This window comes from Anopheles moucheti, chromosome 3 (genome assembly GCF_943734755.1).
Source record: "Anopheles moucheti chromosome 3, idAnoMoucSN_F20_07, whole genome shotgun sequence".
NCBI lineage: Eukaryota > Metazoa > Arthropoda > Insecta > Diptera > Culicidae > Anopheles > Anopheles moucheti.
The window spans coordinates 75,988,872-76,016,821 of record NC_069141.1 but is presented as its reverse complement, the minus strand read 5'-3'; the positions used below and the strand labels follow the sequence as shown (position 1 = coordinate 76,016,821).

The following is a 27,950-nucleotide window of genomic DNA, read 5'->3' as shown; positions in this document are numbered from 1 at the left end:
GTCGTTGAATTTCAGCTCCCAATTTCAGAATTAAACCACGCCGAGGAATGCAGAGAAAGTACGAATCACTCAACTGCTGGTAAAGACTATTAGCTCTCCAACGGATAAGCCGTTCGGTTCTTGGTGCAACACAAGAAACAGTGACCTATTTCAGGCACCAGCTTCACAAGGTACGTTTTAGCCAATATGAACAAATTACTTATGGAGCAAAAAGGAGTTTCTAATACATACTGTATTCCAGCAATATTCCCGGTACGAAAATGTGCTCAAAACATGCATGTCAATTGATACGATGCGGCCGTTTGTCGCAGATGGCTTTCAAATTGTGTGTGTCCCATGTTTCACCGAAAGAACGGACGGTACCAAAACAACAAAAAAACTAACACGTATCAACGGATCGCTTACGATGACATCATGTTTATTGGAGCCTTTCGGAAGATAGATTTGGAACTGTTTGAAATTTTAAATTAATTCCCACCATTTGGGCTACAGTTTTACACATCTCCAGTTCGACAATTATGCAGTTAGGTAGATTAAATCATTCGGTAATCTATTCTTGAATTGCTCGACAGTCGTTATTCTCCCCCCGTACTATTCCAACTGATCAAATAGTACGATCACTAAGGTCGTGTGACAATATGTGTCGTTCGATAGGCTTCAAGCTATGAGCGAGATAGCTTCCATGCGCCATTGTACATCTATGGAGAATATGCATTTCTAATCATTTGTACCTTACGGAAGGTGACATCAACACCTCACTTACTTGAAGAGATCTTCATGAAAACTTTGACTCGTCCGACTGGTAATCAAAACTCCCATCATCCAAAAGCCCCAAAGTGCAGTCGAGATTTGAATCTAAACCGGTCTTGTTGTGGAGTCGTGAAGTCATTCGTTCTGAATTCTAAATGATGTGGATGAAAAATTCAACTCGATTGCCCGTTTATTGGAATTATGTGAGGAAATGATCTAATCATGCCTACATCCGGTAACGATCTTCGATGTGTGTTCTTTCGAATCTACCTGTTCCCTGTCGTCTTGAAGGGTCGGCGCATCTAAACGAAGATAAAAAAAAATATAAGCATACGAAACAAAAACACAAACAATTTTTTTATCGGTTTCTGGAACAACGTCGTCTCGTAAAACTCGTTTTCTTTTTGTTTTTGCTACGAAACATTAGAAAGGATGAAAATGTATCCCACAAAAGAAACGTGAGACAACGCGCTGGTCACGGAGCGTCTGTGTCGGTGACTGTCAGACAATCTGGATTCTGGTTTTGTTTTTCTTGCAGTAAAACGAAACCCAAAATCGTTCCAGTTCCAGGATCGCCGGGCACTGCACAAGTTTACGGCAGCAACTTTCGCGAGTTGCTCGGTAGAGTCGGTGTGCAATATGTGGCGCTGCAGTTTAACGCTTCGATCGCGGATCACCAGCAGCCCGGTTCAGGGGGACGAAAGATTTCTTGCAGGGTAAAGCTGGGCACAGCAAATTGGAGCACATTTCCTTTAAGAAGTGCATTTCAGCAAGGTTCCACAGCGTGTTTGATTGTGCAATACAAGCTCGTACCGAAATTTGCGAGCCGGTTTCGTTCCAAAACCCTGCTGTGCACAAAGGACACCAACCGGTTGCATTAAAATGCAGGTGGTCTGAGCTGAAATGTCTGCACGCGTATTATGCAACCTGGCTAAAGAGGGCTGACCCGTTTTTTTTCAACGTGTTGTGATATTAATTTCTGGATCAGTTTTTTTGTACAGCACAGTACAGCACATTAGGGTTGACATTGTTGAACTAACCAATAGCAACCATACATCTGGTTACGTTTTCACCCTCTTTGCGGTTTTGCTAAACGAGTTCCGTGGAGAATAGCAATAGAAAGAGATCCAGTTCACAGACGTGTCAATTTGCTGGCGTGCAATGAAATATGATTCCCTGCGTTCCATCCACAAGGGGAGAAGACTTACAGTGCCAATATTCAGTAACATCATTCTTGGCCTGGATTACTTCAAGGAAAGGAAGCAAACAAAACAACCTTCCTGTCTTTGCATGTAGGGAACGCTTCGGAATTCTCCCATTTCTTCTTGGCCACAAAACATTAATGCACTGATGCAAACAAAACTCAGTTTTGTTAGCTTAAATGCTTAGTTCATGCACCTTCCACAAAGTATCAACAATGGCGCAATGTGAGAGCTTAACCGTCCTAGAGCCTCCAGTCTGCTGGACACAGCAGTCATTACGATTTTCCTCCATTAGCCTTCGGGTTTGGCTGAAACTGAGAGCAACTGTACTTGCCCAATCCTGTAGCCTCTTAGCCGCTTTGGTCGTTAACTAAATTTTAAACGACAGCGAACAGCTCACAAAGCATTAGCATAACAGTGGGCTAAGCTGCAGCAACTAACCCGAGCCCCCCCCGGCGGGGGTTGTGCAGTGTTGTCATGTCGATCGTACAACCATCGAAACACACACGCGACAATCGTTCAGCTGGGTCGATACAAACAAATTGCACACAGCGCTTGTTTGAGGTTTGTTGCTCTCATTGCTCCAGTTGCGTTGGCCAACTCAACCGAAACAGAGAACACGTGTTGAAGCGTCTGTAAGGAATGCTGCATTTACGCTATCGAAAGTGATGCTGAGAGTACTTTAGTCAATCAGTAAAACCATGCATGTCTTGTATATTACAAGATTAACTAGAGCAACATTTGGGTCCAAGATCGCTTAAGTTGGGAGGTTAACTGTTAGGGTGGAATCTGCCAAAATAAACGAGCAGGTATTAGAAATTTATGAATACATTATCTTGAAGACATTTTTGTGATTTGATTGCAGCTTTTGATTAGTTTCATTTCTTGGAGAATGAAGAACTAAAACCAAATCCACACAAACCAATTCCAATACTTCAGAGGATCGCTTCTTCTATGTAGACGTGGTGCCTCAGAGATCTTGACATACCATTATCGCGGGTTTTCTAAACTTCAATGTAATACGTAGCTTAAGATGGGATTCGATGCAGTACCGCTTGTGTGAAAGACCGGCGCCATTACCACTGTACCATCGAGCTCTCCGTCTCATAATGGTGTACTTACTCATATACATTACTCCAACTACATGTAAAGAGTACGACAAACGATGGGAAATGTAACTCTCTCTTGCTCCCTCTCTCTGTCACGTTCATTGACGCCACGTGTGCTAGATGATGATGATTAAACCATCCGCCTAAACAACTGTCGGCTCGATCACTAGAGCAAATTGCCATCGATAAACAAGCGCAGGCTGTAGATGAGAAGCACAGAGAAATGAAGAAAATAGAACAGAATCGGGTGGTCATCAAGCATGTCCATGATGGTCAGAATATTCCGCTGCTGTGAATGAAATCGCAGATTAAAGTACATCGTTTTTTATCTGACCGGGAAAGGCGTAAGATCACGATCACGCGTTCTTCGGGTGTGTGGGTTTTTCGCCCCGAACTGCTATAAAAAAGAAGAAAGAACGATTTTTCCAACTCCCCCACACTTCATGCGGAAACAATGAACGATTTCCGCTGTTTTCCATTACGAACTACCCCTGTTCTTGGGGGTATGGCCATTCTTGAGCTTCTCGCTTGACCTCTCGCTATAAACGCTTCCCACTGCCACCAGCGCGCGATGGCGGTTCTCCCTTTTCTTGGTGCTGATGATGTTTATTTTTCCCTTCGCTCCAAAACCGGGCGAGAGGGACCTTGTTTCGGGCAATTTCCGAAGCGGCAAAGTTGTGTGTGACTCTTGGGCGATTTCCAACCCCATTCGGTGTGGTGCTGCTTCTCAGGCGACGCCATCAAGGTAAGAGGTCTCGTCCAACGCCACCACCACTTGCGAAGAGCGAAGGGGAAAGAAGAAGAAGAAGGAAATAAAAAAAAACACACACACAGACATTAAATGCAACCGACCGATGGTCATTGCTGGGTTTGCTGAACGTTGTTGTTGTTGTTGTTGCAGTACCCCGTGGAGCATAATTATGCTGACCGCATCCGCGAGACACATGGCCCACGGTGGAAGGAAGTGACGAAGTGTCGTCCGTGTGTTTGGTGTGTGAGTAAAACAGCCAAACGGCCCGACAAATACGGCCGTTCGTATGCGTGTACGGTCGCGAGTGAAAGGAATGAAAGCAGCGCCAAGAGATGGGAAAAGCAATAACAAGACAAAAGCAGCTCCCCAAACATATGTGCTGTTGTTTTGTTGTGTGTGAAGATTTGGGTTTTTTTTTATTACTTGTCTTCTCCTGCTTCAAAGACAATCAAAACCACAATGTGAAATGAGGCCTTACACCAAACGACACACTGGTGACCCTCGATTTAGGTAATTCTCAGCGCAAGTAGCGACACTGCGCGTAAGTACTGCGGTTCCACTCCCCATGCGGAGTGTCTCTGGGTGCCTATTTTTATGCTGTACCGGCGGTTCGTGTCGGGCAAAGGCAACAAGATCATACAACATCGGAGAAATACAGCATAGCAGCCGGTCGCCGCCGCACGTATCTGGCGCTGTCTTTTTACAATCGATCTCAGGCCAGAGACAACAAACAATGGCCACACGGATAACGCGGATCGAATGGCCGGTGTAAAGCCCGGTGAATTTATAGCATCTTCTGCTTCGCTGAAACAACCGAAAAGATGAACGCGATAGGCGAACCCGGCTGATGGGCAGGAAGTGGTGCGAATACGAATCAAGCCACCCCGGGGGTTGAAGGGAGCGTAGCATAGTTTGTAGATTGATGCTCGATAGTTCAGAAAGAAAGGAAAAAAATCACTTGCTTATGAGTCTGCAGAACTAACAAAAAAATCACTGACTAACCCTTTTGTGGGCCTACCCTAGTGCAAGTCGGGTGCGGAAATCCAGTGGCCACACACGACATAGACCGAAGCCCCAATGGGAAGGGGGAATGCATTTGCATAATAGTGTGGAAAATATAATGTACGGATCATTACTAAATTGTGCTTGGCCGTGCAGTTTCGTCAGTCGTGCTTTTTTTTTATGTTTGCTTCTATCTTGATTAGCTGAATAATTTTCTGGACATTTCATAACGCAAAACCCCCAATGGGCTATGAGTGATTCTGAAGATTGCATATTCATACTGTGGCCGGTCATTTAACTCTTCTGGCAGGTCGTAGACTTTTCTTTTATGTTCGTGTTTTTTTCTTACGAAAAATTTTATGCTTTTTCCGCTATTCTACAACATTTATGTAACTTTTTGCTTCACTCTGCGTCGTTGCTATATTTATAACAAGAATGAAGTTGTTAGTTCTTCGATGTTTCAATCATAAAAAGACACCCGCCACTATACAAGGCGCGTGATCATAAGAATCAATCGACGGGTGGTTTTTGCTACATATTCTCGTATTCTTTTCTCCTTCAATGGACGCCTTCCCGTAATCAAATGTTCCCTAGCCCCAAGATCTACTTTGAGACGCGAGCGCGTGTAACATGAGAATTAAAAATAGCACACGGCTACATCGGGGTTTTGCTGCACCAGAATCGGCACCAGTGGGAAATGAGGGGGAAAAAAAGAGGAAACCGGGATGGAAACCCCACCGTCCGCACACTCGCCTGTGTCATGCGATTGTGGTTCCTTCGCAGACGGACCGTCGTATCCGGGTAAGGTAAACATAAAACATAAAACCCTGGGCGCCGCGTCCCGAAAAACGTGCAGGTTGAACGACCCGAATCCCTGCTCGGTTCCAAACGCGCAACACAACGAGAGATTCAAACGCCCGAAATGGTTTCCTCCCCCCGTCTTCCCGGGGCAAATCGATCGCTGGCTGTGGTTATAGGGCGTTTTGAGTTAATCATCTTTTGTGTTCGCGGTAGGGAAGTTTAGTGATATTACATAAAGAAAACACTTATAATATCCATAAAACATTGAACACAAATAACATAATAAAACACTATATTAAAACATACATTAAAAACATAAACTTCTCGCGCACACGCAAACGAACACACCACGCACGTCTCCTCTTGTCGGCAGCTTGAGATGAAGTCCCCTTTTTGGTGCCAACGTCCTGGCCTGCAGGATGACATCCAAAATGGGTGCGCCCTTATCCCGTTGCACGTGGGACAGCTGACACCTGTCATCAAAGGACTGTCGCGCGACACGAGCGACCCAGATGACAGTGTTGCGCGTCGGTCAGCATGTCCACAACATCTCCCCCTTTTAGGCTAGCTGGTACGGAAGAAACCGTCGCGGAACTCTTCTAATCCGAGAAGAGCGGCGAGGTGGATGTACCGCTTGGGGCTGCAGAGGGTGAAGGCAAGACGGTGCCGATGTCCTTGGTTCTGGTGGTAAATTTGAGCTAAAATGAGAATCTTTGTTGTTTAAAAACTTTGGTGACGACGGAGTTTCGTTCGGAGCGATCGGTGAAGCAGGCAGGTATGTGGGAGAGGATAACGTAGAGGATAACGGCGCTGTGAGCTGCTCTGCACTGCTCGGCTCTTCCCCCAATGGTTCCAACAAACTCCAAGCATCCATGAGGGTGCTAAATGTTGGTGTAGTAGCGGCCTGATGTTGTCTCGTTTGCTTGTTATCCACACGTCTTCGCAGCTGGTTGATGTGGGATGTTATAATTCCACGTTCAGGAGTTCTTACTTTGTAGAGCACATTGCCTCGGCGTTCAACAATAACCCCGGAAATCCAACTCCACTTGTTCCCGTTGTATACTTTAGCGTACACGAGACGCCCTGGTGTGAACTCCCTCGCCTGTTCATTCTTGATGTTTATTTTGGGTCTCTTAATCGGGTGCAATAGCTCAAGACACGTACGAATGTTTCTCCCAAACATGACGGAAGCTGGTGTACCGTGGTTTTGCAGTTGTGCATTGGGCGTTGATCGATATGTTTGCAGAAATATATCTAACGCTTGCTGTGTTGATGAGATGTTAAATGATATCTTTTTAAGAGCTCTTTTGAAAGTATCAACAAATCGCTCAGCCTGGCCGTTTGACTGAGGATGAAAGGGTGGAATAGTTTTATGTTCAATTCCGTTTCGTAAACAAAACTCTGCAAACTCAGCGCTCTTGAACTGCGTACCGTTATCACTCACAAGTGTAATTGGCAACCCGAAACGTGCGAAGATCGACCTTAAGATCATTATAGTAGCAGCTGAGGTAATGTTCGACGTTTTTACAATTTCCGGCCACTTGGAAAATGCGTCGACAATCAGAAGGAAGTATTCTCCATTGATGGGCCCAGCATAATCTATGTGTATACGTTGCCATGGTGCTGAGGCGTTGGGCCATGACACTGGCACTGAGTGCGGTGGTGACTTAGCTGCTGCTTGGCATGCCCGACAGGATAAAACGATGTCCTTGATGTCTTCATCGATGAGTGGCCAGTAGACGTGACTTCGGGCTAAAGCTTTCATTCTTTGCATACCAGGATGCCCGAGGTGAAGCTGCATAAGACATCGCTGCTGTAGACTTTTTGGTATCACCACTCTCTCCCCGAACAAGATGCATCCTTCGACCTCTGACAAACTCTCCTGCCTCGAGTGAAAACGAGCGAGTTCACCGTTAAAGGAGCTGTCCGGGGGCCATCGTTCTCTTACGTAGCGAAGCACTTTCTTCAGTGTCGTATCCTTTTTGGTTTCTTGTTCGACATCTCTGCAGGATATAGGAAACTCAGCCAATGCATTTATTACCAATGCTCTTATGTCGTTCTCTAAATTGATACAAGCAATAACGTAGTCCTCATCTGGCTTGGCGTGCTGCTTAATTAGACGTGATAGAATATCGGCGTTTCCGAATTTCTCCGTGGGAATATACTCAATATCAAAATCGTATAGCTGTAATGTCAGCGCGAATCGTTGCAGCCTATTTGCAGTGTAAACTGGTATTCCCTTTTTAGAGCCGAATATTCTTAATAGCGGACGATGATCAGTTTGGAGACGAAACTGACGTCCAAAGAGCATTTTATGAAATTTCTTTACAGCAAACACGATAGCCAGTCCCTCGCGATCGATTTGACTATATCCTTTCTCAGCCTTTGTCAAAGCTCTTGATGCATGCTGAACCACTTTTACCGAGCCGTCTGCGAATCTGTGACTTATGGTGGCTCCAATGCCAACAGATGATGCATCCGCGGAAACGATGATTTCTGCATTCGGGTCGTAATGTGTGAGAAGCAAGGGAGAAGCAAGCAGTGATTTGAAGTTTTTAAACGCGTTCTCACACTCGTGCGTCCAGACAAAGTCGTTGTTATTCATCAGTAGCTTATCCAGTGGGTATCGAAGGTCGCGCATTCTTGGGAGGAACTTGCCATAATAATTAATAGCTCCCAGAAACGAACGGACCTCGCCAACGTTCGTTGGTGTTGGCAAGTTCTTTATAGCTGCTATTTTGGCAGGATTAGGACGGAGACCTTCTCGATCGATGATGAAGCCCAAATATTCAATGCGATGCGTCCGAAAAGCACACTTTTCTGCCCGAACGGTGAATCCATACTCTTGAATACGACGCAGCAGGTTTTCAAGGTTTTCATCGTGTTCTTGCTCCGTTTTGCCGCCTACAACTACGTCGTCCATGTAGCCAAATGAACCACGCAGTCCAGCGAGCATCGTATCTATCAGCTGTTGAAAGGCAGCAGGTGCAATCTTTACACCAGGTGGCAGCCGATTGTAATGGTATAATCCTCTGTGAGTGTTTATGGTGAGCAACGAACGAAACTGAGGATCAATTTCCACCTGTAAAAAAGCATCCGACAGGTCAATCTTGCTAAATACCTTACAATTAGCCATTTTAGCGAATATGTCATCCGGCAGTGGAAGCGGATATTCGTAAGGAAGAAGGGCAGCGTTCAACCCTGTTGAGTAATCTCCACATATACGAATATCACCACTGCTCTTACGAACGATCACTATAGGAGCTGCCCACTCCGAATAATCCACTGGTGAAATTATGTTCATCCGTTCCAATCGGTCTATTTCCTGGTCGACTGACTCCAGCATCGCGTAAGCGACCGGCCTTTTTGGACGAAAAACCGGCCGAGCATCTGGTTTCAGTTGAAGCTTGATGCAGGCTTTTGAACACAGTCCTGCTCCACTAAAAACGGTAGGAAACTTCCGTTCCAGGCCTTCGGCAACAGATGCAGTAGAGACCTGGCTGCAAAAGGTGTCCATTGGTATTGCACCCAGATCAAAAAGGTCCACCAGGTCGACTCCCAGCAAAAGAAGATCGGAACTGATGACACGGATTGTCGCCTGATGAGATTTGTTGCCGATTCTAATATCTGCTTTAAATTCGCCCTTTAGTTGGAGTGTATTTCCTGCAGCTGATCTTGCTTGAACTGTTGGGCTACTTAACCGTGGCTTTCCCAGACGATGCCATAGATTCTGATGTATGATGGTAATGTCAGAACCGGTGTCAAGCTGTAGCTTTGCAGTCAAGCCGTTGATTAAAACGTTGACATACCTTCGCTTTTCTTGGATACGGCACACGTTTACTGTTACAACCCGATTGTAGACAGAGTTTTTGTTGTAACGACGACGATTGGCTGTGTTACAGCATCCTTCACGGTGTCCAATACGACCACAGTCGCGACACTTGTGTTGTGTAAACGTGCAATCTTTCATCCAGTGTAGCGCACCGCACAGCCAGCAGGGATTCTTAGGTTTGTCTGATGATGCTGTATTTATGTTTCGTTTCTGCTGTGTGCTTCTTCCATACGCGCGGAATTTAAAAGGTTGTTGAGACGGCTGATGATGTGACTTTTGCAGTTGACGATGATGATCCCCCTTTTTCACTATTAAGACCCTTTCAGTAGGGTCTGTGATCATTGCCCCTTGCTTTCTTATGGTCTCCAACCGCTTGCATTCGGCAGACAACTGATCCAAAGTGATGTCTTTCTTGTCCTCGATGCGAGCTAAAAGACGAGTGCGACTGTCGGCATCTTGTTCTTCTCGGAGTCCACACACGAACACTAAACATTTCAGCTGGTCCTCCGTCATTTTCCCGAGTTCGAATTCGACGCATGCTCGGTTTACTCTACAAGCGAAGGCCAGCATATCCTCCGTGCGTAACTTCGTGATGTTCACGCACTTGAAGCGCTTGCTGAGAAGTGACTCCGCTTTGCCGAATAGCTGCTTCAATTTGTCCACGATGGCATCGAATGTGAAATTTGATGGAGAGCTAGGCAAAATGAAATTGATTAATCTTTCATGCTCTGTAGGACCCAACTTACGCAACAGCAATCGAACTCTGGCAGCTTCATCGAGTTGGGAGGCATCCTTGGTAAGCAAACCCTCGAAGCGGGAGAACCAAGCCTCGAACGTAACACCAGTATCAGGTTCGAATCGAAATTCCGTAATTTGGTTAGCTAGCGCGCTCCATATCGGTTCCGAATTGCTGGTCACTGCCTGATGCTGCGGAATCTGCTGTGATGAGATTTGCTGCTGTTTTAAAAGTTGCGCCATAAACTGCTGTTGCTGGGCCATTTGCTGCTGTTGCTGAGCCATTTGTTGCTGCAGTAATTGCAGAACTTAAAACATACATTAAAAACATAAACTTCTCGCGCACACGCAAACGAACACACCACGCACGTCTCCTCTTGTCGGCAGCTTGAGATGAAGTCCCCTTTTTGGTGCCAACGTCCTGGCCTGCAGGATGACATCCAAAATGGGTGCGCCCTTATCCCGTTGCACGTGGGACAGCTGACACCTGTCATCAAAGGACTGTCGCGCGACACGAGCGACCCAGATGACAGTGTTGCGCGTCGGTCAGCATGTCCACAACATCATCATTTAAAGCTGACCAGCAAATGGCAAAGTGGAACGAATGGAGCGAAATTGCGAAACAAAAATGCAAGGTCGTAGACTGGAAACAACGGTCCGAAAGTTGGCATTCAGACCGCCGGTCTACGCCCGTGCAGAAGTGAGCACACTTGTGTCCGGTCTGCGGAAGTTATACATCCGGTGTTGTGCAGCCTTTTCGGTGATGGACACACTTCCTGGTATTTACCTTGCTAAGTAATCCACCCCGCTGCATGAATCGATCACGTATTTTTGTTCTATTATTATTGTTATTATTATTAAAAATAATATTGTGTTAATGGGGGTTATGAAGGATTTGGACCAGTTTGGTGTCTTCGATTCGTTCCTTTTTTGTTGATTTCATTCAATCGCAGATTATTGTTTATCAGTTTTTATAGTTAGGATTTATATAACTTATTTGTGTTTTTTTTTAAGATTGATATAATGTCATCCACCTTGGATGCCAACACAAAGCTAAAAAGATCATCAAAAATTTGTAAAAATGGGCAATTGCACTAGAGTAGCTAAGACCAACCGAGATAAAACTACAAAAATAACTGTAGGTATTATGGAATACGCCGAAGAAATACAGATGTGAGCAGGAAACTTAGTGAAACTGTACGATGTTCTTAATTCATATACAGTGGAGTTCTGTTCTGTTGCAGCAGTAAAACGCGAGGAAAGTAAATTATGTTCTAAAAAAGCCCTACCAATGACACATTATATGCTAATATTATCATAAATAGGATATGTGCCTATTATTCATGTTATTCGATTATCCGGCAACCGTCGATCCTGATGAGCACGGTTAATCGGCGCTCCACTGTATATCCAACCGGTGGTAGAATTAGTGTAAAAAGTACGGTGTTATTAATATTTATGATTACACGAATATTCTTCCGCTACAACTATATTTTGCTCTCATATTAATTATACAGTCCGTTACAAAACTATAATACTACCCTGATATATTTGTTCAGACATTCTACAACTATTTGCGGATGTGAAGAAGCCTGTAACACTTGTTTCCGTATTTTTAACGACATTCAAATAGAATCGAATAGAATAAAATGAATATTAAATATTGATCGTTTTTTTCTATTTCCTCTCAATATTTTGTAAAGTTTCGTTTATTTCTAATCATTTCTGCTAATCGTCTCTTCCGTAAACCTCAGTTTTTTCTTCAAATTATAGTTCATCGTCTGAAATTTATTAAGGAAGTACAACTAAATTTATAGTACTAGGTACCAAAATATATCCAAAAATATATAAGTTTATCAAAATGTATGATTTGTTAAATAATATGTGCCATAAACTTATCTCCCATATCCCATATCCCATATTCATGTAGAATATTTAGAATTTGCATTTCGATCATAATTTTTTATATATAAAAATTCATAAAAACATTGATGATCGTATAGTTTTGAAGTGAACTGTACCTGTGAACTATGCAGTATAGAAAATACTTCCTAATATCCCGATATATCTCATATTTACTCCATTTTTAAACAATTACATGATGGAATACATTTTTATGTATTGCTTATTAATATCACGAATGTAAAGACAATGTATCAGACTTTTTAATTTACTGTTTCTATTGCCGGTTGTAAACACAATAATACGGTTACCACCACTATTATGCTTATGTAAGCTTTGTTCGAATTTATTAAATTTGGCTTTGTTGCAGCAAGCTTTTCCAAGTCTTTTTCCCGCTTCGGTTTCAATCCATCTCGATGAGTGCCTATTTTTGGTGTACGATCCGTACGATCGCTCAATGTCACCGATCGTTTCTGTGATCTCATGACACAGATTTCCTGTCCCCGATTGCCATTAGACAAGTGACGGGTCGTTATCATCTCCATCGTCAACTATCCGCCCCTTTTGGGGGGGGGGGGGGGGTCCATCAATAGTGCTTCCATTTTGAGCTGTTCTTCTTAGGGGAAGTTTTTACGGTCAACCGAATCGGCTGTTCCGCGGCATGAATGGGATGAAAATGCGCCAACCGCTTTACAAATCGTTCAGCTTTTTACGTAAGCCACCCAGCGGGGAGACACAAGGTGTATGTGTCGGGCAAAACGAAGCTTTGCCAATGCGTTGCAGAATTGTGATGAGGTTTCACGCACAATAGTTTCACTTGCGCTTTAGGGGCGATTGTCTCGCTGCCGTGTTGCGTAACGTAGCTGCAGAAGCGCGTGTGTCCCAACCTTGACGCATCGCCATTCCGCCCGTGATAGTGTGATAAGAATCGGCAACGCACGAACCATCGAATGCACTTTGCCTGCACCGTTGGGTGGGAATTCCTCATGAGCTGCCATTCTGCCACACACAGGAGGACGAGCGCTACTGTCCGGTTTTGTTAGTTCGGTACACACAAAAAGCGACATCCATGCGTCCGCTGACCGGCAGAACAGGTCCCAACAAACCCGTTCCGTTCAGTTTGGGTAGATGCCGTCAACTAGCCGGACTAGAGTTTGCACTGATGCTAGTGAGGTGACATTTCGACTGACCTTGGTTCGTTTGATGTAGACGAGAAGCATTTATGTTTAGGCTTGGCCGGTACGTATAGGTATGTACGAAGTTACTCGCGTTAGACGGGAACTGGCCAGGTAATTCGCGTCCAATCCAGAGCTTGCTAAACAAGGGTGCAGTTGAATCAATTCTTGCACGAAGAATTCAACCTTGAAGGTTTCATATTTGCATGTTATAGCTATTGTATTAAAGGAGGAGGAGGAGTCGTTCCTGTAGGAGTTCTCGAGTACGATCTCCCTCATTTTCTTTTCATCCTATTTCGCAAAACAAATGTAAACATAAGAGAAAACATTTTCACAATCGTTAGCAGTACAATACGATTCGAAATGCCCACGTGAAAGTACTCAGGTCTTCCCTGTATGCCAATTCATTAAACCTCGATCACCAGCGAACATGCAACATTGTGCTGACAGGCCATCAACAATGGGAAGACAAAAAACAATCGATTCGAAAGATCAACTACGGCGGGGTTTGCTTCGATCAAATGTGGTTTGCTTATTCAAATAAGATAACGCACCGCAAAAACCGCAACAAACAAACCCGGGAACGGTGCATTAGATGTGGATGCATTTCTGCAGCAAATGGAGGACGCATCAGCCGCATTAGGTCCGCGCCACCGTTCCCGACCACTTTCACCCCATTATGTGTGACCGTTATGGGTGTTTCACAGTCCACCGTAGGTTGTTGCCGATAGGGTAACTTCTTATTGGTAAAAGGGACCATTGGTGGTACCATCCATCGGGTATCGGGCGACTTTCGTTTATGTCGCCTGTCCGTTCTGTCCGTGTGCTGATTGACGGTCCGCTCGGTAGCATGCAGTAGAAAACGGCGGGACCATTAACGTCTAGCCTGCCGGCATCATTACCATATGTTGACATTGTGTACCACACGAAATAAAGTGAACGGTTGTTTTTAATTCATTTTTAAAGACAGTCCACGTGACGTTTGTTTTGCGCTTTTTGTACGAAACGAAAGGGTTTTTCATTGTTATCAAACGAAGCACGTGTCAAAAAAAAACGATACCTTTGCGTGTAGATTGCCTTACACTTTCATTTCACTTCTTTAGCGGGCCTTTAACAGGATGCTGTTAGATTATTGGACCAGACCCCGAGATGGATTTGACGGAAGCAACCGAATAAATATGGTTGGCAAATCCCAGCAAGCGTTCGCTGGCTATGCAATCGGAGCTTGCGGTTGGGAACATTCCATTCCGTTTCCACCACCGCGACCAGGTGCAGGTTTAGTTCCCTTTCCAATCGGCCAGCCTTGCTTTCATCTAACACCTTGAACGTGAGCCGGGAACATGCAAGCCTAGCAAGACATAAAAGAGAAAGTAAAACCCTGGAGAGTGTAGTGCACTTTCCTAGCGGGCAACATTGACTGCTGCTGCGACTGCTGCTGCTAGTCCCATGCCTGTCACACGGAACATTTCCTGTTTTATCGCACTACTTATCTAGGAAGACTGGGCAACGAGTTGCAGGAGACACATCGTGTTGTGGTTTGCCAAGTGCCTCTTTTTGTATTCTTTTTTTTTTGGTTAGTTCTGCCCCATTCATCAGTAGCGGTGGCGGAAAGGCATCCGTGTGATTTATAAGCTTTTCGGAGGCGGAAGAATTTCTGGCCACGCTCGGTTGACCATACGAAAGCATAAAAGACACGAACGAATTCAGCGTTTTTTTTTGTTGTGTTGTACCGCAAAGTTTAAAATACTGCGTAGATACTATTCATTTCCGGTGTTAATGTATAATTGCTAGAACTTGAGTTATTTGTGATTTACACCCCGTTCTCACCTAATTCCCTACAGCGCAAATGGCAACACGAGAAGCATGTTGGAAAAAGTGAAACAAAGAATTTAATCTCAAGGCCTCAGGAATGTCCAAACATGGAAATTACGAAATTAAAACTTCAAGAGTTAGCTCATGCTTGTGACAAAACGAGAATTCTCAATGTACAAATGAGAATTTCTCGATTGTCTCAATATCAAATGAACTCAAGTACAATATCAGTGAGAGACTGATATTATTTTTTTTCTGATCAAAAATTTTGTTGTAAAACAAGCAAACAATTTATAAGGAAATCTTCAAACGAAAAGGAAGAGCTTCGAAAATTCGTGAAGAACTTCCCAAAATCGTGAAACAAATCCTTTCTAGCAACATAAAAACAAACTTGAAGCACCTCAAAAGATTTGACTTCAGTAAAGTATGCTTTTGTCAGAAATTATGAGACCAGATGGTCTGTAATACTTCTGACACGACTTGGAAAGGAGTAATCGGACAGTTTGGGGAGCTTTTGACCGTTAAGCGAAAGCTTTCATTGGTGTGGATCGCAATGCGAGTGAAGTCGAGAAGTTGCATGGAAAAGCTAGAAATTAGTTTACTCAAATACGAAGAGTCGTTGAGGTCTAGTCGTTGTGTTCAAGCAAGTCTGAACTGTCTAAATCCTAATTTTCTGACAAAATCCCCTGAAATCGCGGCTTACAGGGTTTTCGGATGACAGAACAACGCAAGCGGCTATCACCACATGACATTTCAACATCCTTAGAAGACACCACAATCTAAGTAGGCATAGTTCAATGCAAGCACATGATATTACAATGACAGCGCCGCCTACCACATACGAATACATCACAATATTGTAATAATTATTATTAATTTCCCTTAATGTAATCTCTTCTTAAGCATCTTGCTTTAAATATCAAAAAAATTTGTGACGCTTTACAGCACAAACACTTTTCACTCAGACGAATAGTTTGCGCGAGCTGCAATGCCAATTTCCAAACCAACCAACCATTTGCACAACTTCAACTGTTTCAACCAACGTATAGACCGGGGGCACCCTTTCACATTGTATCGATGGGATAGTTTCAAGAACGCATGCAATAATGCATGCAGATTGGTTAATATAGCCATTCTACCAGCGTGTGGGTGGGATTGGTGGATGTGCAATTAAGATGTGCTATTGTTTCTCGGCATGAAGTTTTCGCGCCTATCGCAGCGCCCAAGTTGTTTCGCGCCGGCATGTGTGAGTGTTGCGGACTAGGTTCAGACGCGCAAAGCGCACGGGAGCGCACCAGCCAAGTGACCTATCCTTCACGCATGAGAGAATTGGTAGGGTTTGTTTTTATTTCGCTTACTGTGCGATAGCTTGCTGTAGAAAGGGAAATCTTTGTATGAAGAAAGAGCTGCACCGTCCACCGTCCGCCGTTTGTGTCTACACATACGGTGGGACCTTTGGCCCCGTACCATCCTCCATCCATTCAATGCATAATTCATAAACATATTCAAGGCTAGGTTTCGTTTAAGATTGGCTAGTTGGTAAGGTAGAGCGTTCTTGCGAGCTATAACCTGCACCTGTTAAAGTAAGCAAAGTCATACTACACTTTTACCACAACTTGCCAATCAGAGTATCATGTTAAACAAATCTGTTTAAGTTTTTTAGTTTACGTTTTGCGTAATGTTGGCAGTAAAACTCATAGCATAAACGAACCGCAGAGGATCATAAAGTCGCATGGTAACAACCCGGTCAAAAGGTTGAATGTAAATATGAAATGCTTTTATATGAAAAGTTTGCTCACTTTCCTTTCCACCACCACAACTGCTAAAGTCCAAACAATCGGACGAGTCTTCGGCGTTCGGGTAAAAGTAATCTCACAACCCGTCACATCGTTCGCTCATTATGGTGCGGCAATAAAAGGAAGGGAAAATGATCATACTTGGGTTGTTGTTATTTTATTTTATTTCGCGCAGATTACTCCATTCACTCTGCCGGTACGCCAAGTGCGCAAGCCCCCGAAAACAAAATGTCTTTGCCGGTGCTGATGGTGGCGTAAATGGTTTTAGGCACAGTTAGAAAACGAACGAAAAGTTCACAGCACCGAGGTCAATCGGAATAGGTGTGAGGAAAGTAATTTGTTGCCTCGCTTTTGTTTTTTACTTCCGATCATTTTCCGGACCGGACGATCAGAGAAATTCTCGTACCGATCATTTTGACACAAGCAAAACGTTGGTAGCAAAATGGTAGCCGGAATTGTGTAAAAGAGGGTTGGAGACACTTTGTCCGGGCTGTGTGAATTTCTCATCAACCGAAAACAAAGCTGTGGATGAAGATCGCCAGATTGTTATGGCATCGATTCAAGTTCATGTCACACGGGCAGTATCTGCGGTATCGCGTAGTAGCTGCGCGTGATTGTACCCAAACTTTGTAGCCGCACTGACGTTTGTTGATCGCTAACGGGTTCGTGGTCACGCGTCGTAGCATAAAGGTCCATCGTGAACCACACCTTACGCGTTACGCGTCGTGATCGTGTTCAGGGTTGCCCAGCCGGTGTCGTGATCGGTTGGGGATTGATTTTGATGGAATGTTTTATTCGTTGGTTCGGTCCAGTTTTATGTCCACCATGCGCTGACCGTATTATTATGGACTCACTGTCAAGTGGAGTGTATCGACAACAATCGGAGTTCCCTCCCTAGCCACCACCCATTGACTGTAACGGATCCTGAAATGACTATTCACTGGCTGGCTTTCGTTCTGGCGGACTTTACAGGGGGTGGAGAAACAGTTATATTGCGAAGAGTTGTTTCATTCAAAAAAATACTCATCAACCTCTCGTCTTTGATAATTTTACAGCGATGCGATTCTACCTGTTCATTTGAATTTTCGTCTTTTCTTTTAACCTTTTTGTTCTATTTCCTAGGGTAAAAAAAGGGTAAAGAAAATCCAAACACGAAGAAAAAATAAAACATGCTTAGAATTAATCAAAGTAGAATAAAAAAAAAGAAAAACATGAAGATCATTGCAAGTAATTTATCCAGAGGAAACCATTACAAACATATTATTGGCCCAAAACTGCTATTGAACGCTTCAACACAATTAATGCATACAAAAACATTCTTTCATTAACAAGAAATCACAATATTGTCTTTTAGGAAAACTATTTATAGTATGGCACACTAGTGGAAATAAATACAATACTAATTTTTAATGTTTGTCGCTGTTGTTTAAATGTTTAAATTAAGTTAAAGAAACTAAAGGCAAAACAGACAGGAACCAAACCGTCGAACATGATCAAGATAGTGTAAGTATTAATAGGCTTCAATCTCCAATAAGTCGCCAAAGATGAAAAGGCATTCGGCAACTTTTAGTAAACGGTTGGTTAAGCTAGATAAAATCATTTTTAATTGAGGGTTTATGCCTCGGAAATTGAAGCTACAAGAGTATCATCACACAAAGTTAAATAATGAAACAAAAAATGGGTAATTTTTGATTGTGATGCATTTTGCTTCGAAGTAATCATGTCAAATTCAATCAATTCAATATTCAACCAGAAAAATACTCCTACCATTATACTTATTTCCACCAGTGCAGAAATTTATTTTCTGTCTAAGAAAATAAGGGTGTTGGCGCTTCCATGGCGCAAACTTCCTGAGAGTCGAAAACAATGGCCATGTTTTCTGTTCCTTGTCACCTAGAATGAAAGAGGCATAGATTAGCTGTAGAAAGTAACAATTTTACTTGCCTATCATCCGCATGGGAACGCACGCAGCATAGTAATGTTGCTGCCTGTATCAGTTCCAACGGATCATGCGCTGCGGCGTCATGCATATTTATTACGGTTTGTCAATTAAATGTCTACCGACGCCCAGGCAACTGAAGGATGTTGTACAACAAAATTTCATCGATGTCTGGCCATGATTAAGCGTTTTATTTTCTTGACGTAGTAGGCCTATGCACCATTCCAAAAACACTCGTATGCTACCCACAAACACAGTGCTCATCACGGTAGCCACCATGGGTGCTATGATGAAACATCCAGTATGCGTGCATGTTGTTATCGTTTGGAATTTGGTTACTCAAACTTCAGACATCGAATTTAGAGTTCAACTTTCATACGCGACTCACCGTGCTGCCGCGATTATGGTCCAAGGCGACACTACGGAAAGCTCTCACCGCTGTGCATTTTCTATTTCTTCCACGCCGGACCCATTCATTTTCCGTTTTCCAACGTTCCGACGCGTACGAAGGTATTGATTTAAACAATTAGCATACCACCCCACCTGCACCTGGGTGTCCGTGCTTCTCCCCCTTCCCCCACTTAAAGGCTCGTACTTCAATGCTCACGACTTTCACATTTCACCTCCAGAAGTGCGGAAAAAAGATCACTTCAATCGACCCAAACCGATTGTGTCCGGCAAGACGGAGAGATCCCGGCACCGGCAAAACCCAATTGCTGCAGTACTTTGAAGATGGCTCCACATGCGCAACTCCACTCGTACCTCGGAATCGCTTAAAGGTCTTAAATTACCGCTCACGTTACCACCATTGTCGGGGCCTTTTGTTATGTCCAGCGTACTTTCTAAAAATGTGCAAAAAAAAACCTCGAACCTCTACCGGGCCGTGGTAACTCTGCATGTGGAGGCCGCTGTAATGCAGCTTGTTCACTTGTCGTTCGAATTTCCTTTCGGGGAAATCGATAGGTGCGCCTATCACTGGCTAAGTGAGCTTATCAAGGCACTGGGAAAATGACCCTACAGGCCGCATCATCACCAGGGGGCCTCACTTGGGGAGTTCAACCCGAGATACCGTAGTAAGCGATCAAGAGCACCGAATGAAGCTACTTGGCAGGTAATCAATCTCTCGAGAGATCAATTTGTGACGATCAAGTGTCCGAGAGAGTGAAGGGATCCTATCATCTTTCATCATTTTCTATAGCAATTCAGCTACTAATGGTGTTGATGGATGAATGTTTATCCAAAAAATATCTCTTTTTGTTGTAATCACCTTATTGTGGTGGAAAATCTCACGCAGCTTTGAGGGACCGTTTTAATACTGTGAAATGTTTTCCAAAAACAACCGCCACAACATAAAGCATTACCGGCAGCATTAGCGCACGGTCGACATTTAGGTCACTTCAGTACGCCAGGTGTACACAATCGATGGCGCCGGAATGCAAACCGGTATGATCCAACGTTTGACCGACGTCCAGACCGAATCCAAAACATGCAACTCTAATAGTACGTTACACGTACCAGACACCAATACGGAAAGGCACGCAAATGCAGCGGCTTCATCGAAGTATCCGCCCTTAGACGCGTATTGTGTCGCAACCCTGCAAACGCGATGCTATCAGCAGTCGAAAGACTGTCGATTTCATTACTTTATCGTGGAGGAGCAGGAAGTCGGCTCGCATTTGCATCGTATCGTTCCCCGGATACCGTACCGCTTGCATGTACAGGATGAGAACACCACAACTATGTCACACCATTCACCAATGAAAAGCGCAACTACGGCGTGAATGTTTTATTGCCGGCCCAGAACCGGACCGATCGCACTTTATTCTAGCACGCTTCAGCCCGGGAACGGTTGGATATTGCCTTTGTTCCACTTGGCTACTGAATGAAGTGATGAGTAAGGTACTTTATTTACCGCCAATTAGGTCATTGTCTGGAAAAAAGTGAAATTGAATCCAGTACGTACAGTTTTATGTCGATATTTCCCTATTTGTTTGCAGTGGCCGTGAGATGCATTAGTTAAATCGCTTCCTCATTTGAAGATCATATTCAATGTTATTTATATACATTAGATTCACCTATATGTAAACGTTTATAGATGTTTACAAGATATAGAGTGTAGAACAATTAAATGGGTTTATAGATATTTTTTTACTCCTTTCTAATAAGTCTTATTACTTTAACGAAATAAATGACTTTTAAACATTAATATTAAAAATTATGAACCAGTAATATCTTAAAATTCTTAATTCTCTACTTGAATATTAATTCTCTGCTTCTTGAGCTTTTATGTATTTTTATTATAATTTTTACTATAAAACGCTTTAGATGAAGAGGCCCAATCATTGGAAGCCTCCAATTTCGTAGACCAATTTAACAAACAAAATTAAAAATTCCATTATCAATTCGAAATTCATAATTTTTAAAAATCGGTTCATTTTGCATAACTTTGAAATTAGAAATTTACGCAAAAATATTGTAAATAAAGTAATAAAATTAATAATATTAAATCCAATAGTTTAATATAAACATAAATATTCAATTTATCTCGTCACCTATTTGCATTCAAACTAAATCACACGGAAATCCTCTTAATGGCAAATAGCAACAACAAAAAATCGTTAATTACACAATTAAACTTCTTCTTTAATATTGCCAAGGTGTTTGCATTTTTATCTAAACAGTGTTGCATCATCATCATCGCCTTCGTAGCTATGAGGCAACTTTCTCCGATGTTTGGCTTAGGAAGGCCATTCACGTTTCAATACCGGCGCTCGATTGACATTGGTGTGCGGTGCGAATCGTACCCGCTCTCTGTCACGGTACGTGGTTAATCAGCCGATGATCGATCGGCCCACGGGTAAAGCGAACGCCCCTGTTTGCATCCGCTTAAAAACCGGCGTGGCCCCCCGGAAGCCCGATAACCCGATGTCGGAAGTCGAGACGACGGGCTAATGGGAAAATTACGCCCCGAACAACAACAAAAAAAAAAGGGATCACGATCAAAATTGTCACACTTGATCAAAAGAACAATTTTCCTGTTCATATTTCCATTGTTGTTTGTGTATCGTGCAGTAATATTTTACATTTTGTTTTCACTATTTGTTTCCTGCGTTGCAGTGAGTCAGGCGTTGTTTTGTGCGTTCTGTGCAAATTGTGGCTGCTCGGTTGAATAAAGTTGAAGAACAAAACGAACAGTAAGGCAGAGTGTGATGATGATGATGATGATGATGATGAGGGTGGTTACGCAAAACACCAGCGGCAGTGACCGGTGAGAGAGATGGTAATGGCTTAAGCAATGCCACTTTTCCACTTAAATCGACCATACGCGTCGACGCATCGAGAAATAGCGCGTAGGGTTGGAGTGTTCGGTCCGCAGTATGGTAATCCGATCAAAGATCCAGCTAAGCTGTAGCGATGCTTGAAATGGTTTTGCTAAGTTAAGACCATGGTACCATTGGTCAGCTTTTCCGTACGGCTATGAACTACATCGAATCGTAATGCCTGATGCATTGACTTTCTCTGACGTTGTTCAGCGTCCGATACGTATATGAAACACATTGAATGGATCTGAGCTCAAGATGCAATCACAGCTAAAAATATCAGTTGAATGTAACTAGCTCAATACACTAACAATATATTGGGTCGATCGGTCGATTAAATGATAAATAATTGACAAAACTTATTGAGGAATGAATGGCAAGGATCTATCTTACATTAAAAGTTAAGAAAAGGTCGAAATGTCACAGACCTCACGATCACAGATAATCACGATAATAAACTCGATGCAAATAACGATCCAAACAATGTTCAGCCGGATCTAACTAAAAACAAAACGCTGCCGAGAAAGATTAACTCGATCAGCAATTCTGGGAAGAATTAAACCAATTAAGCGCTGGAATAATTGTTTCAAAGTTGCACGTCGGTCCGCCTCGCATGTACGAACGCGTGGACGTGGTTCAATCACCACGGCTCTCTGCTGACTTTGACCTGCCCAAATCAGCTCTTCCGCTTGATTTGATTAAATTCTCAAACAACGAGCAACAAACAGCATCGGTCGAAATTGTGGTGATTCCTTCGCTTGACGTTCGCACGGGACGATTCCGTGCGCGCTCCAAGCGTACCACCATCCATGGGAATGGATGTCGTTTGTGTAGAGAGAGAGAAAAAAAAAGTGATCCACCGGTAATTACTGTGAGCTGCTCGCATGATGATCTAAAGTACGTTGATTGTAAATTAAGGTTCAACAAACAGCCCAGCGCTGTGATGTTATCTTAGGTACGAGCGCTGGAGAGAAAATGATGTTCCTCAGTTAACCTGTAACCTGTTCTAATTCTGGACGCCGGTTCGTTTTTTCTAACCTATCTAACGCATTATGCGACACTAGCTGGGACAAGCCTCAGGTTGAAAGTGACGCAAAAAACGATTGCTTTATGTGTGCAAGACACATGGAGTTAGTTCTGAGAACAGTTTAAGATACGTACGCAGCGGGTTTCCCGTTTGCGTTCACTGACTTCTCGGCAAGTAGATGAAATTCTAATCGAATCCTCCTCGCTTCTATCTACGTTTCAGGTCATCTGCTGGTGTCGAAGGCCCCAACAATTTCGATATCTCGGCCATCGCTACGCAGCGACAACGCAGCAACGTTGCGATCACAGCATAAGACGTGATCTTTTGACCGGCAATCATCAACATTCCGTTAACAGACGATCTCTTTCACCATGGGGTGCGACTGTGAATCATGCATAGCGAAAACGCTACTGTCCGTGTTCAATTTTCTGTTCTTCGTAAGTACGGATAGCTTGATCCTGATCAGGCTATAGACGAGCGGATAAATTTGCTATTATCACCTTCCATTCTCCACTCTATTTTAGGTCCTAGGCACAATCGTACTGGGCGTGGGCGTCTGGCTGGCCACAGATAAGACGTCGTTCATAGCGCTGCTAAAGATGGTCGAAAATGATCAGCTCGAGGTGAGTAAATCGTAGCACCTTTCACGATTAACGAACGTTCCAGTAACGTGTACCGAATGCACAATTACACAACCCCGATGCGTTCTATCGGTGCGGCGTCATCGTTTGTGATAATTCGTTAATTTAAATGCATCATTTGCACTCGCCAGGCATGCACCGTGCTTCGAAGCAGACACCGCACGCTAACTAGCCCTTGTGGACACCATATATGACTGCAAAGAATACCATACTTTTTAAACGCGTTGAGTGATTGATTACGCTACGTTGCATCATTGCATGCAATTCATGAGGTGCAGCACATATGCCCTCTGGCATCTGGTTCTGTTGAATCGAATTTGCATCCGGTGTGTGTTGGCGTCTTCGACTAGCAGCGTTGCAACAAACGTGGGACGTAAACGCAAGCAACACCACTGGAAAGATTGGTTTACTATTTAGCATATTTTGCATTTAGTATGTTTGCCACAATTATTACCAATCAATTTGTCATTTCTGTTGCGATGAAGCAATACAGCGTGTCAATTTGTATTACTTAACTAATTAAAATAATTCTACACACTTTACAACATCTCTGTTGTACACAACACAAAATTATGCAGTTTAAACTAGCTATGGACATCCGCATGGATAGCGCAAGGATCCAGGTCGTTGACATTAAGAAATGCAATTTTTACTGCAGGTGGTCTAGTGCCATTCGCCGTCAAGACATTGGAGCACACAATCGCATGATGAATATTTTAATGCATTTGTAACAACCACCAGTCAGTCAGTCAGTCAGATTATGATAGCAACTTGGTTATGTACTCATACGGCAGTCTCAAACCCAGCCATCAATTTTTAAATAGTACTTCAAAGCCTCTTTATCGTAAACGGAAGTCTAGAACTCCTTCCAATGTTGCAATACTTTACAAAGAAAGTCTGCCATGGTGGATATCATGCAAGTGACTGGCTTTTGTGTTTCGCTTTATTTATACCTAAATATTATGCTTTTTCAATGTGGATAACATTTCCTACTTCATGATTTTCCATTCAAAAGTTCCATTCAATTCTGGTACCTATTATTTACATACTAATCAGCCGTCTTAAATGCTCAACTCAACGCGAGTCGATGCCTGTAATTTTATTGCTACACGTGATTTTCCATGTTAATTCTTCAAATTATTCATGCACCATTCTTAGCCGAAGATACCTTGAATGTCCACGCGTTCATACGCACATGTGCTGCATGCAGTCGAGTGGGTTTAATTTGTTCAAACAACACCTTCATGTTGCAGGGCTGTTGCAACACACAACTGCACAACAGCGTACGATTAAGTGACACTTTGTTTGTTAATTAAATAAACGCGATACGTCCGTATGCCATACTTCCAACCCAGCAGTTGGACCCGAAAAGGGTGGGGATCACTGTGATGATCACTTTACAACAAAAAGCACGTGGGATGAAACATCTATGGGCAGCATGTAACAGTGTCGTAAATGCTTTAACAGTAATGCTTGTCTTATCACCTTCCTTAACTTTCTTCCACAGCATTTCACGCAACCGGCAGTGATAGAGCAGCTAGCTTATCTGCTGATTGTAATCGGATCGGTGATGTTCTTCCTCAGCTTCCTCGGATACTGTGGAGCGATACGGGAAAGCCAGTGCCTTCTGACAACGGTAGGTAAACACTGGACAGTGTGTGTAGGAGGCGTAGTTTTTTTTTCGGAGACGACCACAAGCTAACTGTTTACACACAACCAACCCTAAAAAGGGCATCCGTTTTAAAGCTCACAGTAATTGGGGGGGTGCTTGCAATGTATGCACATCACACTTTTGCAGCATTAAACGAAACGATTTATGTGTACATTTGAGTAAGGAAAAAGGATTTGTCACGGTAAACAATGTTCAAATTACACAACGCAATCGCTGATTTATTTCCCACACCATTCGGCGAGCACTTAACCTTAGTGCTGACACGTTATTAGTTTTGTAATACCATGTTCCTCGTGTAGATACATTTGTTATTAATTTTAATAAACTTTAACGATTAAACTAAAAATTGTTATCCTACTCAATCACACTCAAGTGCTCTAAAGTAGATAAGAAATAGTCCAAAAAAATAATTGTTATCTTGTAAAAACACGCCACCAAAGATGATCGCAGTCGATCGTGTTAGTGAGCATCGTTAATGAATGGTTCCGTTTAACATACGCTAAGCCTTTACCCATCACGTTTTTCTACACATTACGCTACAATTGGCCATTGAGTAGTTAGTTGCTTGAATCGTTTAATTTTTTCCTTCTTCTTAAGCCATTCGACCCACTTATGTTAGGTAATGATGCTCTCTTGCAGTGGCTGGGCCCTGCCAGCGCCCTTGCCTTGTTCCAGTAACGCTCCATGTGGATGTGTTACGGTTTTGTGATGTTGAAAACGAAAGCTAGTTCGCTTCGTCGACGATTTTGTTTCGTTTTTTTTTCTGTGATTGTTTTATATGCATCGCCGAACGCACGTTTACTTTACGTCATGTGCAAATGAACGGTCTCGTAGATAGAAGATACGGCTGGAATGGCAGCATCCGCTAATGATGAGTCGTTTTTAAGCTTCTTCAGCTTTCTTCAGGCACTACTATTTAGCCAATACATTGTTAGATTGTTGTCTTTTTCGTTTTTTTTTGGTTGTTGTTGTTTGTTAGGCATGAATAATTTAATATAAACCATGCAATTCATTAATTTCCAACATGTAACCATTTGATGTTATGCAATCTGTAAAATTAATACATGCGTCAAACGAAGGAGACCATTTATGATATTGATGATTGAATCTTATATGACGCAATATGGTTAAGTCTCAAAATTGTTAGGGCACTCTATTAAAAACCTCATACGTATATTTAGAAAATGACACTAATAATATGCTATCTTTTCTATCCACCTTGCAGTACGGTCTATTTCTGTTGGTAATTCTAGTAGCGGAAGTGACGGCCTTCGGACTAGCCGCGGCGTACAAGGATCGGGCGCGGACAGAAACCAAAAACTACCTCCAGACGACGATCTCCAATTACTACACAAGCAACGAACGCAACCAAACCGATGCGGTGACGTTAATGTGGAACTACATGATGTCCGAGCTGCACTGCTGCGGTGTTGACGACTACCGGGACTTTGCTCTGTCGGAGAAGTGGAACGAAAGCAAGCGGGATAAGCTGATACCGACGGCCTGCTGTGTACAAACGGCCCTTTTCCAGCCACAGGATAAAAACTGTCCCTTCTCTCCTACCGAATCGAACAGCTACTTCAAGAAGGTAATTCTCGAGAGTTTTGGAGTACGTTGCGGTTGGTGTAATTGCTTTCATTCTTCTACTTCAGGGATGCTACAATGCACTCACCGACTGGATCATGTACAACCGGAACCTGGTCATCATCGTTGCCATTGCGGTAGGCTTGACGCAATTGTTGGCAATATTCTTGGCCTTCTGTCTATGCAAATCGATCGAAAAATATCGAGGAATGCGTTTGTAGACCACTCCGCGCCCGTGTATTCTCGCAGAGTGGCCCGATTCGCAGCATGATGCTGCCTGCACAACATCATCATTAGCACACCTTTTGCATCACAGACCCGCGCACGCACCGAATTGTTGTGCGCGCTCATTCATTCTACAGCGCAGGGAAGGGATAAAACCCCGGAACGGCAAAGTGCACTTTCGACGACAAAGTTAACATACAACTAGCCCGTTTATTACAGCGCGAGTACTATTACTTACGACAGCCGCTACACATCATCCACCAGGAATCTCTTGAATTGTTACTGTTAAGTCAGATCGATGAAATTACACCCATCCATGGATGTATCGTTTCACGTTTACGAATGGGGTAAATTAAATTACATCCGGTATAGTGGAAGTATGGAAGTACTACACATAAATGCAGTAGTAAGCAATTGATTCATTCATTTCGCCCAAGCCATTGTTAGACGTGAAATCCGTTTTGTGGCGAATTTCGATTGAGTTAGAATGTATTTCGTATTTACTCTTTTTTCCGTTAAACTCTTTTGTCGCATTAAATAGCGACATCTCATTGCTCGAATTACTGTTTTTTTTCTTCTTTCCCTTCTTGTTAAGTTACGTGTTTTTAAGTGACGAAAAGTAAAATATAACGATATATCGTAAGGAAAATCTAAATCTTCGTGTTTTGTTGTGTT

The 27,950-nt window shown here is 43.1% G+C and overlaps 1 protein-coding gene across 1 annotated transcript; it reads left to right on the top strand.

Moving 5' to 3' along the window:
* On the top strand, nt 1-27,917 carry LOC128303268 (tetraspanin-9). Its single transcript, XM_053040163.1, has 6 exons — nt 1-170; nt 23,376-23,590; nt 23,678-23,776; nt 25,302-25,430; nt 26,692-27,054; nt 27,119-27,917. Exons 2-6 carry the CDS (start codon nt 23,525-23,527, stop codon nt 27,269-27,271), a joined length of 810 nt encoding a protein of 269 aa, XP_052896123.1. The 5' UTR covers nt 1-170; nt 23,376-23,524; the 3' UTR covers nt 27,272-27,917.
* The last annotated feature ends 33 nt before the right edge of the window (nt 27,918-27,950 follow it).

Bases quoted from the DNA above. Each gene is read 5' to 3' on its own strand.
- LOC128303268 (XM_053040163.1), top strand. From the start codon at position 23,525: ATGGGGTGCGACTGTGAATCATGCATAGCGAAAACGCTACTGTCCGTG. The intron at 23,591-23,677 runs GTAAGTACGGAT...ACTCTATTTTAG, and splicing joins TGTTCAATTTTCTGTTCTTC to GTCCTAGGCACAATCGTACT. The intron at 27,055-27,118 runs GTAATTCTCGAG...CTTCTACTTCAG, and splicing joins CGAACAGCTACTTCAAGAAG to GGATGCTACAATGCACTCAC.